The sequence below is a fragment of the Neltuma alba genome, unplaced genomic scaffold (genome assembly GCF_004799145.2).
Source record: "Neltuma alba isolate B1F8T4 unplaced genomic scaffold, ASM479914v2 tig00002919_pilon, whole genome shotgun sequence".
NCBI classification, from domain to species: domain Eukaryota; kingdom Viridiplantae; phylum Streptophyta; class Magnoliopsida; order Fabales; family Fabaceae; genus Neltuma; species Neltuma alba.
In genome coordinates this window covers 12110-27236 of record NW_021633071.1, presented here as the reverse complement: position 1 = coordinate 27236, position 15127 = coordinate 12110, and the positions used below count along the sequence as shown (strand labels likewise).

General features: G+C 36.4%; 3 protein-coding genes across 3 annotated transcripts; 1 reads left to right on the top strand and 2 right to left on the bottom strand.

The window, feature by feature from the left end:
* Positions 1–2369: 2369 nt before the first annotated feature.
* LOC114739819 (precursor of CEP9-like) lies at positions 2370–7822 on the top strand. The gene is made up of 3 exons (XM_028927895.1): positions 2370–2778; positions 5701–5894; positions 7601–7822. The coding sequence occupies exons 1-3, from the start codon at positions 2370–2372 to the stop codon at positions 7820–7822; spliced, it is 825 nt and encodes a 274-aa protein (XP_028783728.1).
* Positions 7823–10453: 2631 nt separating this feature from the next.
* On the bottom strand, positions 10454–10780 carry LOC114739818 (uncharacterized). The gene has a single exon (XM_028927894.1). The coding sequence runs from the start codon at positions 10778–10780 to the stop codon at positions 10454–10456; it is 327 nt and encodes a 108-aa protein (XP_028783727.1).
* A 2346-nt stretch (positions 10781–13126) lies between these two features.
* LOC114739817 (uncharacterized) lies at positions 13127–14512 on the bottom strand. Its single transcript, XM_028927893.1, has one exon. It carries the CDS (start codon positions 14510–14512, stop codon positions 13127–13129), a length of 1386 nt encoding a protein of 461 aa, XP_028783726.1.
* Positions 14513–15127: the final 615 nt, after the last annotated feature.

Below are 15127 nucleotides of genomic sequence, written 5' to 3'. Positions count from 1 at the left end.
ATTAGTGACAGATATCCCACAAAAATTTTGTCACAAAATAATAATGGATCAGTGACAGAATTCTGTCACAAATTGGTGACGAAAATTTTCGTCACTAATCTGTTGCTAAATTTTTTTTTTGTAAATTTAAAAAATCACATCATCACCAGGTTTATTACTATGAGCCGTCACGTCATCCATGGCTGCCACCTCACCAACTCCTCTCTCTACCCCATGTTGCCACGTCATCACCATGTGTTCATCACTGGATGCCACCTAACTCCTCCTCTCTCCCATGCAGCCACGTCATCATAGCATCCATGTCATCGGCTTGTATCCATCATTATGAGCTACCACATCATTACCATGTCACAAATTGAGCCAATTTGTGCAGAAGTATTGGTTCGAACCTGAGATCTCCTACGCGTGTTAAACCTTTGCCAATTGAGCTGAGAAGCACCTGCGAAATTCTTTTACAAAAATAAATAAAATATAATATTTCTAATAAAAATACAAATATATATAATAAATATTATATACATAATTTAATATATATTATATAATTTAATATATCATTAGTTATTTGAATTTAATTTTTATATTTTAGTAAAAAAATTTCTAGTAATTTATATTTCTATTCAAATATTTAACAAAATAATAAGTATAATATATATTTTATTTTTATTTTTATTTTATTTTATAATATTTGTATTTTTTAATTTTTATATAATATATTATTTAAAATTATCATATATTATATTTTATTTTAATAATAAGTTAAAAAATAATTATTATATATTTATATTATATTTTTTTGTGACAGATAATGACGGAATTGCGACAAAAATTAGTGACGAAAAAATTCCATCACTAATCACTTAAAACAAAATTAGCGACGAACTTGTGATAAAATTTAGCGACGGAATAGATTCCATCACTAATCCGTCTCTAAGTTAGTGACGGAATAAAATTCCGTCACTAATCATTTACTAATTTAGTGGCACAAATTTTCAGTCGCTAATTTTAGTAACATAATTTGTGAGGGATTAGTGACGGAATAAAATTTCACTAATACCATGTTTTTTTTGTAGTGAATATAATATTAGTGCTTCTTTGTTGTTGATGTACTAAATAAGGACAGATAATTGTGATAATTATATCTAATACAAGAACCCTAGCTTGACTTTGTAATCTTTTTTACTACTTCCAGTCAAACAAGGTTTTATAATTAGAACCAAAGATAATACTTTGAGTGGATCTAAATTCGGAATGTCATGTTTATAAACAGTGTCCTTCACTGTAAATTCAAAAGTCTTTGGTTTTAATTTTCCTCATATATAAATATTCCATGCCCCATATAGGTTATCTTGATATCATCACGGCTAAAGAAACTAGGTCAAATCTCGCCTCTTATATAATCCATCCTTTCGAAATCATAGCAAGTGATTTCGGCCCTACCAGAACAAAAATCATATAGAGTCGTAACAAATCTTCAAAAATATCATTACAAGATATATAGAAATGTTTTCCTTTACCCTTGAGTTTGCGGCTAGGCAAGGATAAAGATTTTGGAGATTGAACAGAAGCCATTCAATTGTATATAACATTAATAGTACACCTCCATAAGTGGAGAAGGCACAGGAGATCGAATCTCCATGCTCTTGGGTCCATTTTGATGATGCACTACTCGATCTGCTATTCTTTATTAAATATTAGCAGAGCTTAATTTCTCAATGGCTTATCCCCACCATGAAAGGCTACTATGCGCTAAGGACGATTTGAGCTCCGGCCTTCAAGCTTCCACCCTCAGTTTAACTATGTCCATAATTAACACTTGTCTGTGTCGTACTTGTGACTTTGAGAGTTTGTGACTGCCTAATTAAAGATCAGATACTCCTTACTTCCATATCGAATCACCAAACAAAGAAAGACAGGCCAGCACAACTGAACAAGAGGTGCAGATCAAAAGAGAGATATAAATGAAGTATAAAATAGTCAATCGTTGGGAAGATTTCCCATATAATTATGAAAAACGTAAAACTCACTCGCATGAGAGACCAGTCTTAGTGGAAGCTAGATTTCACAAACGTTCCACATTAAATTGGAGGGGGGATACACTCCACACATTTAGTCAACCGACATGATTAGTTATAACTTAAAAATATGAACAGGACATTTATATAGTACTCAACCGAGGTTATAAATACCCTAAGATCCCAGAACTTGTCAAAACATCATCTGGATTCACTTCTATTTCCCTAAACCCTAAGCCTTTCCCACTGCGACTCAAACAAAACCTTGAAGCTTGTTTCAATTCTTTGTTTATGGGTAAGGCCATTCTCAAATATTTAGCGACAGTTCTCATACTAATTGCTTGCCATGAAGTTGATATGACTCAGGGAAGGCAGATAAAGGCATTGAACCGACACTTTCGGATCCACAAAGACACGACCTTTTATAGTAATGTTCCTACATCAGCAGAGCTGTATGTGGAGTCACCTCTCTCACCAAATGACCACGTTAATGCAATCTCTAAGGATACAAATGGAGGCGTAAGTGCTTATCGACCAACACCACCAGGAAACAGTCCCGGGGTTGGTCATCGAAAATTTGGAGTGGAAAATGAAGATATAAAAGCAAAGGCGGGAATTCAGAGTCCTCCAGATGTTAAATATTCTTTGGCTGAAGGGTCTAAAACTGATTTTCGACCTACAGACCCAGGTCACAGCCCCGGGGCAGGGCATGCTGCTCATCAAAACAAGAATAATGGAGAGGGAGGACGGGTGCAGAATCAATCAGGTAATTAATTAATTGAGTCTTCGATAAAATTAGATGTTGCATGTACTTGAATTAATGTGTGTGTGACGTTTTCAATTTCGTTATGTATTAGTAGTACGCTTTTCGTATTCCTGCATGTTAAACCATGCTAGGCGTCATTTTAGACTCTATGTATTATGTTTTTCACCTATTGGTGTTGTTGCAAGTAAATGTGTGGTTCATCATTTTAAAACATATATAACAGTTTGGTGAAAATTTTATAAGTTTCAACGTCTAGCCGCAATAAGTATATTTTATGAAGACATTATGATTTGATCTGTAAGAAATCAATCGAGATTCGGGTTCATCAAGGCATAATAAATTTTCAGCAGTTAAGATAGTTAAGCACTGCTCCTTTTTTTCCTTGTATAAATATACAAGTACCTCCGTTTTCCAATAGAAATTGATAAATTAATAAACATGTCCTCTTAATACTTTAATTGATTTAATTGATGAAAAAGAAACAAAGAAAGAAAAGACGCAAAGGTGCTTTGAGATATTCTTAGTGTCTGAAGAATCTTGAAAAGGAGTCAGTGACTTCCAAAGTCGCAGCTTGTAAAAAGTACAAAAGGAACTGCTTAAAATATTGATAAATACTACTCATAAACAAAGAATCAAGTTGATCTACGAGAAAACAAACGAACTCATATTCAATTAGAACAGTCACTTTTAAAATCGTCCAAGCCAAATCATAAGGCAGCGCGTGCTAGACCTTCATCGTGAACTTTCGGCTGGGAAACACTAGCTGCGTTTTAAATAAGAACCTGTTTGCAATCCCCAGTTGCGAAGAATGCGGCTTATATATGCAATAAGGTTTGTTAGTGGTTCAAATGCTAAGTTGATACGAGAATCTTGTTTATGCCTATTCTCAATTATGCCATGCCATATGGATTTTGATGATAATAAAGTACTGAAGTTTTAATTATTTCTAATATGCTCGTATTCTATATTAATGAGAATTTTAATGGATATCTGTCAAAACAAAAATAGAGAACATATTCGAGAAACGCAAGAATACAGAAACAACCACCGTATAAACCATGAAGGAAAATTCAGGTGCTTAGGTGCTAGGTTGTTCTTGAACTATATTGATATATACGTCTCTGGCTCTCGAGAAGTTGAAAGCTCTTATTTGTGACTGAACAACATATATTCCCTGGCAGACTAATTTTTTTAGGTGGAACCAACATATTCTCAAGTCACATTGGACTTAACACTAATTTTTTTCAAGTTGGGACCAGTTAAGGAATAACTCTCTTATAAAATACGATTCTCAAGATTCGAACTTGTATTTTTTTTCTTACAGTATGAGGCTGCTACCGTCAGAACCAATATCTTGCTAGTAGACTAATTATCTATTAAAGAAATGGTTTGCATCATGTTAGCTGTCTGGCATTATTTCCCTTAATGAACTGCCCTATCTACATGCAACCACGTGAATGAGTCTATGCCTATACATAGCAATGTATATGTTTCTATAGATGGATGCGCCGGCGGTTCAATTGTCTCCTATTTATATATACTACCTCTTCCGATTATTAATATAAGAGCTAATTGACTAATTTGAATAGATTAAAAAAACCAGTTAAATTAGTTATTTATAATAAATAAGTGTTTTTTTCTAAACTATCATTGTTAATCAAATGTGTTGGTTAGAACTACTATTATTACAATCGCTACCTTAGAAAAAAATGGATAAATATAAAAGACAAAATAGATTGGGATCTTATATTTAGGACCAAAATAAAAATAAAACAAAATCTTCTATTAAACACCGGAGGTAGTATTAATTTATATAAATTTGTTTTCTTTTTTGGTATCGTCGACTTTATTGATCTTGTGTACCCAAGTACACGATGCAAGCAGAGCTCATAATGTCGAAAAATGAAGTCATTATATGCAAAAGCAAAACCCATAAACCTCGCCTTGTCATCAAAGAAACATGCTAATGTAAAATTTCATATGATTGGATTCGTCTGAAATTTCAGATGAATAATATATTTATCGCTTATAAATAATATAATTTGTTATAAAATTTAATATTATTAATATGTCATCTAAAAATTTATTTGTGTATTGAGCTCTGGTAAAAACAAAAACAAAAACAAAAATAAGGAGAGGAAGACGTGTAGAAAATTTGAAGTGGACGAAATATTTCGGTATATTATTGTTTAACCGCGCACACAAACAAAATGTTTCTCTTTCACCTAGGAGCGGACATAATTAGCTAATATCTATATAGAAATCTTCAAGCAACAATATTGGAAGATTAAAAATTAAAAGTAAAAAGAAATTGAGCCATGGTGCATTATAGCTCTTACGGCACGTGCTTGATTTTAAAGTTCCATCCTTCCACCGTTTAAATTATTCCTTCTACATTTACGCCTTCATTAATTTAATCCTTCCACTGCAGCTTCTGCTTGAACCAGATAGGATCATTTTCCCCTTCACAGTAGGCGAACGAATAGTTCTGCATTAGCTAGCTAGCTTAATGACATTTGCCCTGTCGTCATGGTTTTTACGTATAGTTGATACTTAATAATACAGGACGAGCAAGAGAGTAGCTAATAAGAAATAGAAGTAGAGAGAGGAAAAAGATGAGAAAATTGTGGTAGAATAATCAATAATGCAACAAACAAAATATTCATTACACACTGCTAGCTATTACAAACTACATTGAAGCATGCATATGCATAAATCGTAGCCCTACTTACTTAATTAAGACCTCAACCTAACAAAACAGCTTGAAGACACAGAACACTTGAGACAGAGTGAAATGAAATGGCATAAGGACATAACAGAGAACCATATCTAACTCCTACAATACATAATACTAGGGAATAATAGTAATCGCATCCATGCATTTATGAGTTACTTAAGTTTTAATGGAGTGGCCTACACCAGGGCTGTGTCCTGGAGTTGTGGGGCGAAATGCTTCAACGCTTCCCTCCAGATTTCTTATGGATCGAAAGGCAATTGTGGTTTTTGTTGTGTCTTTTGCAGAGTTGGGTAATTTCACATTGCTTTGTCTCAAGTTTCTTCCCTCTACAAAGAGTAGTTCATGGGACAAGACCAACAGTACTAGAAAGAAGAGACAAGTACGAGAGGATTGTGCCATAGCTAAAGGTCGTAGAGGGAATTGGAACTTGGAACAAAAAAGAGGCGAGTGCCTATATGAAGCAATATAATAGTGGAGTGAGATTAGACACTGAAGAAGCTCGCCAGCCTTTGATGGTATTTATAGGAAAACATGACTGAAGTCTCGTGTCAAGTACTGTTCCAAAAATGGCAATAGAGTAAGAATTAGGAGCCAACGGTAAATGGCATCAAAGAAGATTCCATTAAAAATATACTTTGGGCTTTAATTAAATAATGCATGGTCGTGGGGAAGTACAAGGTTTTTAAAATATACTCCTCTGATCTTTAATACAAAACCTATTTAACTGATTTGATTATATTAAAAAAGTTACATAAATTAATTATAAAAATATGACTTGTTTTTTTCTCTAAAACATCACAATCATATTCTTTAATAACCTCTTTCATTTTCTTACTTGATTATAGTTGAAGAAATATCAGTAGGGTTAATTTAGAAAAAAAATAATAAATATTGAAATAGGTCTTACATTTAAGACTAACATCAATTCAATAATTAGATTCTATATTAAGCACCAGAGTAGTATAACATAAAGAAAACAAGCAGCCTTGGGGGCTGTAAGGACCACTAGTTAGTTTGCCACATGAGAGTTTATTAATTTTTAAAACACACACCCCGAAACCATTTTATGAGTTAAAATTAAAATAAAAACAATTGGTGATTTTTCACATTAATAAAGCAAATCAGAAGGAATCTGGCTCGCACAAAAAGTAAAGAGGCCATACCACAGAATTTCTGAGATTTGCGGCTGGGGGCTCAGTACGCAGCTCACCCACATTAATTAACCGAATCTTCAGACTACATCCTTCCATTTGAATGAGCCGTCGCTACGGTTAAAAATTAAGATTGCGATGTTCGATTTCGGATTTGATGTCATACGCAACAAATATGAACATGATATATACTACCTCCTCCTCCTCACCATCATTTATTATGCTGTGATATTAATTAAGCTGTAAATGGAAAGAACAGTAGGAGATGAATGAAACTCATCAACAAAGTGCGTTGGAAAAGTGAAGTAATAAAACGAGTGAGTGATGAGCACTAATAAGTTGCCGCCCACGTTCCTCTGTTTTCATCAAAAGAGCACATAGGCCTGTATACTCTATGTTACTTGCATCAGATTGTCTCTCAACTTGTTATTTAATATCAAACCAGAGCTTTGGAACCACAAATATATCATATAAGAACTCAAAAGGACACCTACGATGCCCCAGCCCATGTTGCAATGCCAGCCATATGTACAATTCCAGCTGTGGCCCTCTATATAGTAATCTCTTGAAGAGCTTGCATGTTTATAAAAATATCATCTCATCACTTCCTAGGATTAGTTTTCTCATATGAACTTCTTAAAACAAATATCGAGGACCCTACGCACTTGATGTTTGAGCTCTATATAAAGGCCACAAGGTAAGTGTCTAGGCAACTCAACCGTCTATTGCAAGCAAGCTCCTTTGTTCATTGAGGCATCCTCCTCTCTTGCTTGCTTAGACACTTTGAGTTCATATCCTTATAATTAAGCTTCTTCCATTTTACTGTTTAGTTCACTCTCTGAAAAACCAAACTGCAAGTTTATCGTTTATCGTGATCATGGCCCAAAACAAGCTTATTATCTCTTTCATATTCCTAACACTCATTTTCTGTCAGACATTCCAATGCATTCATGGAATCAGGAACCTCAAGTCCCAAGGGGACCAAAACCTTGCAAATCATGACCAGAAGAACGTGCACGGTGGCCTTGTGACTCCCAATGAAACCCAGTCTCCACCAACACCTCCGAGCGAGCCGGCTCCAGGTCGTGAGGTCCATGACTTTAGGCCAACCGCCCCCGGCCACAGTCCCGGCGTTGGTCATTCTGCTCACAACTAGCTAGCTAGATAGGGGCACTTGCCCTAAATAGGCTCAGTAGATCCTGTTATTTCAAAAGTGTGCTCGGTTCCAGATTTAGTTTTGATTTCAATGTCATCATCTGTGCATCATGATTGCTCCAAGATTTCACTGATTTATAACTACGTGCTATTTAACGGATACAACTTTCTTCTTTTTCCAAAAGGTCTTAATTTTGTCTCTTTACGAAATAATTATATGTTGATCATATTTCGTTTCTACCCTGTAATGCGTCCGCTCGAACGGAATTCAGAATTAATCACAAACTCACGATTAATGATTCAGTAACGTAATGAATTGGTCATTACACGCCAGATATTGAAAAAGTCAACAGCGTAAATTGGACTTCCCGTGGACAGGTCATTTGTATTTAATATTTTTGGCCCACCTAAACAAGAAGCGTCATGAAAAAGGCGTCCTGAAGAATCGTTTGGCAACTCCTTAAACAGTTCAAAGTGTTGCGCGTGGAAGAAATAAATCGAAATCCTCTGATTTTTCTCATGATGCAAAAAGGAACAACTCTTATTTTATTTAAGAAAAAGAAAGATATAATACCCACACACACACGCGTACGTTATAATGATATCAATTTTTGTCCATAGAAATTTTTTTATTTACTGTCTTCTGTGTTTAATTTCTCTTAACAATTTTTCTGAGTACAAGTGAAGGCTTATGTCTAATTTCCGTTAACAATGTTTTTTTAACTGCGTGTGCATGTAAGTATTGTGTTGTGGTGTGTGTGTGTGTGTATGCATGTATTCTCATGTTACTGTCTGTGTTAACCTCTTGACATCACACTCTAATTATCAGGAACGAGGGGATATAATTTCTCGGGTAAAAATATTAGGACACCAATGAATAATAAATCCTTTTAGTTCCGCTCTCATCACTTTAACCCTATTTATTACCAATGTGGCTTAATTGTAACCATCAAGTAAAGAATAACTATCATCAACATATATACTTTTTCACAATATAACTCTAGTCTCAATAACCTTTTATATGTCAATCAGTGAGCATTATTTTGCTTCCATTCAGTCCGCTATACTGTGTCATATATAACAAAGGTCACCGTTTTAATGCTCTTATGTATATGACAATATACATTTAATATTTGACTTTATGCTACTGGGTTTGCCATAAGAACAATTAATATTGAAGATATATTATTCAATATTATGGAGTAATAAACCATCCTCTTTCTTTTTTAAATAATACTCTCTCTAGTCCTATATATAAGCTTCAATTAACCAAATCACGTTTAATAAACTAGTATTTAAAATTAGTTAAAAATAATAAATAGGTTAGAAATATATTTTTGTTTTCCAAATTTGCCCTTACTTATTGAGAGAGTAAATGAGGCAATAAATAAAAATAATAATGAAAGAGAATATATATAGGTAATATTAATAATAGAAAAAGTGTACTAAATATAGTCAACTAAGGGCAAAATAAGGAGAGAAAAAAGTAATAAATGCTTTGGACAAACTCAAAAATAAAGCTTATATTTTGGACTAAATTTTTTCTAAAAAGTGAAACTTATATATAAGACTGTGGGAGTAATAAAAATTAGAAGAAAGAGTGATATGATGGAGTTCTTGAAGAATATTCCAAGTAGTTGAGCTTTTCAAAGGTGTTGTAACGGTTAGGATCCAATGAAAGGGACCCAAAAGATTCTTCATGTTGGCCCATGCTACTCTAATTTAATTAGTATTGAAGCTTTAATGAAAGTTCTGATTTTAATTAAACGCACACCGCTCGTTCAATACAGCAGAACAGCCTAGCCATCCAAACCAAATAACCTAACCCACTTGGCTGTCTTTATTTGAAAAATAAACAAGTACTCTCTCCTGTCATTATTATAAACTTTAAATAACTAATTTGTTTGTAGATAATAAACTATTAGTTAAAGTTAATTAAAAGCAATGAATAAGTTAGGAATATAGTTTTATTTTCACATACGCCCTTATAATAAATGAGAAAAAGGATGAAAGAGAATGTGTAGGGAAATATGATAAGAGAAAGTATAATAAAAAAGAGAAAACAAATAATTAAGGGTAAAAGTGGAAAAACTGCATTAAATGTTAAGATAAATTCCAAATTAAAGTTTATAAAATAGATCACATCTTTTTCTAAATTTGAAGTTTATAAATAGCACCGGAGGGAGTACACATTAGTGCTTCCATTAATAATTACCCCCTCCATCCCTTTTTATAAGCAATCATGGACTACATTATGCAGATCAAAAATTAGTTAATGACAATAAATAACTAAAAATTATGAGTTTTTTTCTCCAAAACACCCTTATTTTTGGAGAGAAAGAGTATAAGAAAGAGAATTATGAAAGAGAGAGAATGTGTGATACAAAGAGATGATGGTTTAGGAAATAAAATAAAAATATATATTAAGTATTAAAATAAATTATTAATAAAGATAAAAAAATTTACTACAAAAATTTAAGACAACTTATAAATATTATTTATTTTTAGGAAGAAGAAAAAAAAATTAGAAGTTGTTGCTTGTTAAAAAAAAATGTACGGGTGTGTTATTATTTTTTTTTTCCAAAGGCAAGTACAACTTGAAAATAAAAAACTACTCTAAGTCTTTCCTCATCTAAGCATCGCACTCAGGAGGTGGGTTCTGTAAAATAAACAAGTCTTGAGTCTGATGATGAGCTAGTCTAGCTAAAATATCTGCACACTTGATGGTTGACCGAGGTGCATAATTGATGGTGAGATCCCACTTTGAGAAGATCAAATTTCTTAGCTCCGCCACTGTAGGTCGCAAAGGATGGTGTAGACTGCGGTCTCTTGTGATGAGATGGAAGGCTTCTAGCGAGTCTGTATACGCATGAATCTGTTTGAATCCATATTGTTTGCAAATCTGCAGTCCTGTCAATAAAGCATTTAGCTTCGCTGCAGTGGATGGCATGAAGCCCATCTGTTGCTTGAATCCCACGATCCATTCTCCCGTCGAGTTTCAAACCAAACCTCCACCTGTTGCTAGTTGCTGATTATTAACTGACCCATCAGTGTCGAGTCTAACATAATTCTTCAGGGGCCGCGTCCACCTATCATCCATCATGTTCAGTGACCCAAAGAGGCGGTGTTTGAGTTGTCCTTGCTCCGTGTGTTCCATGAGTTGATGAAGCCCCATATGTATTACCTCATTCGGTTGATGCCTGACTCCCTCCAGAACTCCTTTGCATCTGTTTTTCCATAGTAGCCAGCAAACGATGGCAAACACTCTGGTCCAAGGCCATCTGTCAAAACTCCTAGTTCCCATGTCTCTGGAAAAATTCGTCTTTAGCCAGTCCTGCAGATTTGAACGAAAAAATTGAAATAGACAGTTAGGATGAATAATATTAGTCCACACTATTCTCGCATTCTCACAGTCTCTCGGTATGTGTATAGTGTTTTCCTCTCTTAAGCACTCAAAGGGGCACTCCTCACTGGTAATGATTCCTCTCTTAGCTCTGAGTGAATTTGTTGGCAATCTGTCATGGATAACTTGCCAAAGGAAGAATTTGATTTTTTCAGGCATCGCAAGTTTCCAGATCTTCCTCCATATCCCTGCACCTGGTTGTCTGCTTTCCTCAAACACCATTCTGTAGGCTTGTCTAACACTGAAATTCCCATCTGTCGACCTTCTCCACCAGAAGCAATCCTCCTGTTGTTCTACCGGGGGTCTGGTCTTCCTAATTACTTCAACTATGCCTTGCGGGAGATATTGGAGCATTTCCTGAGCGTTCCAGTCACCATTGCTCATAATGAAGTCTTTGACTTTGGCTTGGGACTTGATCCTGTGGAGATTCCTTTCCACATAGTATATTAGTGGTTCTTCTAGAGGGGTCCAGATGTCCCACCAAAAATTAGTTTGTCCACCACTATTCACCTTACGACCCACCGCCTGGTAAAACTGTTGCCAAACGGCTACTATGCTCCTCCACACCCACGAGGAATTAGCCTTTTTCAAGACTATAGGATGAATCCCGTTGCCGCATCCATACTTGTTTTTTAGGCACTGCACCCACAGAGCTTCCGGTTTCGTGAGTAGACCCCAGCACAACTTCATGATGAAAGCTATATTTTGGCACTGAAGATCTTTAATGCCCAGACCTCTCGCTCTTCTAGTTTGTTTAATTTGATTCCATGAAATTAAGTGCATTTTCCTCCCCTCTTGCTTTTGATTCCACAGGAAATTTCAGCTGCACTTCTCAATATCTTTGAGGACACCTTTTGGTATTATTATAGTTTGCATCTGATAGGTAGGTATAGCCGACAGCACAGATTTAATCAGCATAGTCCTACCTGCCATGGTGAGGAAGCGGCTCTTCCAATTTGAGAGTTTCCTTTGAACACGTTGAAGCATAGGGGAGAAAGTCGCCTTAGTAACCCTTCTATGCAATAAAGGTACTCCAAGATATTTCCCCAAGTCAGCCGTTATGCCAATGCCCAAATCACGACTCAGTTCCACAGCTCTATTAAAGCACACGTTACTCGAGAAGAAAACCTTGGATTTTGCTAGATTGATTTTGTGTCCCGACACCTCACAGAAAGTTGCCATGGTATCCCTCATTACTTCAACCTGGTCTCTGGAGGCTTCTGCAAAATGAAAGAGATCATCCGCAAAGAATAGATGCGATATAGTTGGACCGTTTCTTTTCATTCTTATCCCTTTCCACCTTCCTCTATTCACTTCATAAGTTATTAGTTGTCCTAAGCGCTCCATGCAAAGAACGAACAAGTATGGGCTTAGTGGGTCACCTTGTCTTATTCCTCGGGAGGGGGAGAAGGAGTTGGATTCTTCTCCATTCCAAAGAACTTTCATAGATGTTGAGGAGATACATGTCATGATGAGATTCACCATATTTCTTTCCAACCCCACACTACACAAAGTCTCTTCCAATAAATCCCAATCTAATCTGTCATACGCCTTTTCCATGTCAACTTTAATGGCCACAAAACCTTTGCTTCCCTTTTTCGATCTCATGGAGTGGATGGCCTCTTGAGCTATTACTATGTTATCTGTGCTTTGTCTTCCTGCAATAAAACTACATTGTTGCTGCTGGACCATATAGTTCATGATACCCTTCAAGCGGTTTGCAATGATTTTCGTTAGAATTTTAAAGATGACATTGCATAAAGATATCGGCCTAAAATCCCTTAGACAAGCAGGATGGTCAACCTTGGGGATAAGCACAATGTTTGTATTATTTACCTCTCTTATCCGCTGGGGTTGTCTCCATGCATCCATAACAAATTTACAGACTTTAGAGCCTACGTGTTACCATTGAGTATGAAAGAAATGCGCTTGAAGTCCATCCGGTCCTGGGGCTTTAAAAGTGCCCATCAGGAAAGCAGTATTCTTTATTTCCACCTCAGTTACTGTCTGGTGTATACTTTCCCAGTCAGTTGGTGCAATTTGGGGGAAAGCCGTAGGCCAATCAAACCTCCCTGTCACAGTATGATCTTTGGAGTACAAGGTTGCAAAAAATTCCCCTGCCATCTCTTTCAGCTTCTTCTTGTCCGAGATCCAGTTCCCATAATCACCTTGAAGCGCTTCAATTCGTTGTCTTCTTTGCTGTATCGTAGTAGAAGCATGGAAGAATTTGGTGTTTCGGTCTCCCCATTGCAACCATTTACATCTTGATTTTTGGAACCATATGAGCTCTTCTTGCGCTACCAGTTTGCTATGTTCTTTCCACAATTTCTGTTCAAGTTTGAATAGCCCATTAGTCACACTATTCTGTCTAGCTCTGTCAATTCCTTCCAGACGACGAATCACCTGTTTCTTCTTCTTCATGGTGTTACCAACGACAGTGTCATTCCAACTCAGAGTTGCCTTTTCAAACTTCCTTGCCCCCTCACACCATTCCACGTTATCCCATGAAGAACAGACCACCTCCTTAAAGCTTTCTTCCAAGGCCCAAGCTAACTGGTACCTAAATAGCCTTCTTGCATACTCCCCTTGAGGTGTTCTTTGCCCGTCGTTTACGACAATGATCCTGTGATCAGACTTGTATTTAAGATTATGACTGGCTTTGCTTTGTGGATGTTCTGTTTCCCACTTTAGATTGCCAAAAGTCCAGTCTAGGCGTTCCTTGACTCCTTTCTTCTCCCATGTGAATTTTTCCCCTTCTATTGGCAAAGCAAACAATTCAGCTTCTCTAATACAATCCGCAAAATTTTTCATAGCTCCATGGTTCGCAGGGGATCCTCCCATTTTGTCAGTTGTGTCAAGGAAGGTGTTGAAATCACCAATTACCAGCCATGCCTCCTCTGTAGCTTCCGCAATTGCCTTAAGAGAGAGCCAAAGTGGTATTCTTTTCTGGGGGGAGGTTTCGCCATAAACAAAGGTCGCAAAGAAAGAATTATTATGCTTCACATCGACTATCTTGCAGTGAACGAATTGGGTGGAGGAACAAATATAATTCACATGCATTGAGTCTTCGTTCCATAGGACCCAAATGCCTCCAGCAAAACCTGAAGCTTCTAATCTAATCCAGTTACTGAACCCGAGTTTTCTAATTACCCCCTCAGCTCTAGTACCACTAATTCGAGTTTCCATTAGGCAAAGGACATCAATTTGCAACTTATAAACAATGTCTTTGACGGTGTAGGGAAAGCAACGATTCCCTGCCCCTCTACAATTCCATGAAGCTACTATCATAGGTAACTGACAAAGGGAGGAAAAAGTTGGCTTACTCGATCGAAGGATCATCATCCATCCAGGTGGGATTAACTGTCTCCTGAAGTATCTTGCGGACTACTGGTGATTCCCCCGCTGTAATTTTCCCGTTGATGTTTCCCTCTTCTATTTCCCTGTCCCCTTTTGAGCATTCACTGTGGTCCCCTTCGACATCCACTTTGGGCCCTTCTATAGTATTTAGACTCCTCCCCCCGTTGTCCCTTCGAGTAGAAGAATTTTATCTCCATTGGCCTGGGCGTTCGGGTTTGGGTTCATCACAGACGAGCCCACCTGCTTTATAGACCCACTAACGATAATGTGTTCCCTTTGGCCCAGTACGGGTGTGTTATTATTTTATCCATTTTAATGTATTTTTATCAGTACTATTTTATCTCTTTCTTTTATGTACTTTTGTCGACGAGACACAGAAGTGCGGGTTCCACAACCCCAGGAGCCAGCTTTTTTCAGATTCTCCAATTTTAATGCCAACTTGGAGTCACGGAGTGAGAGGCAGCGATGAAGCTTGGTGACATATGACAACATTCGACTTTACCACAGTGCATGTTATGGCTCACCATTTTCTTCTTATTTTGAGTA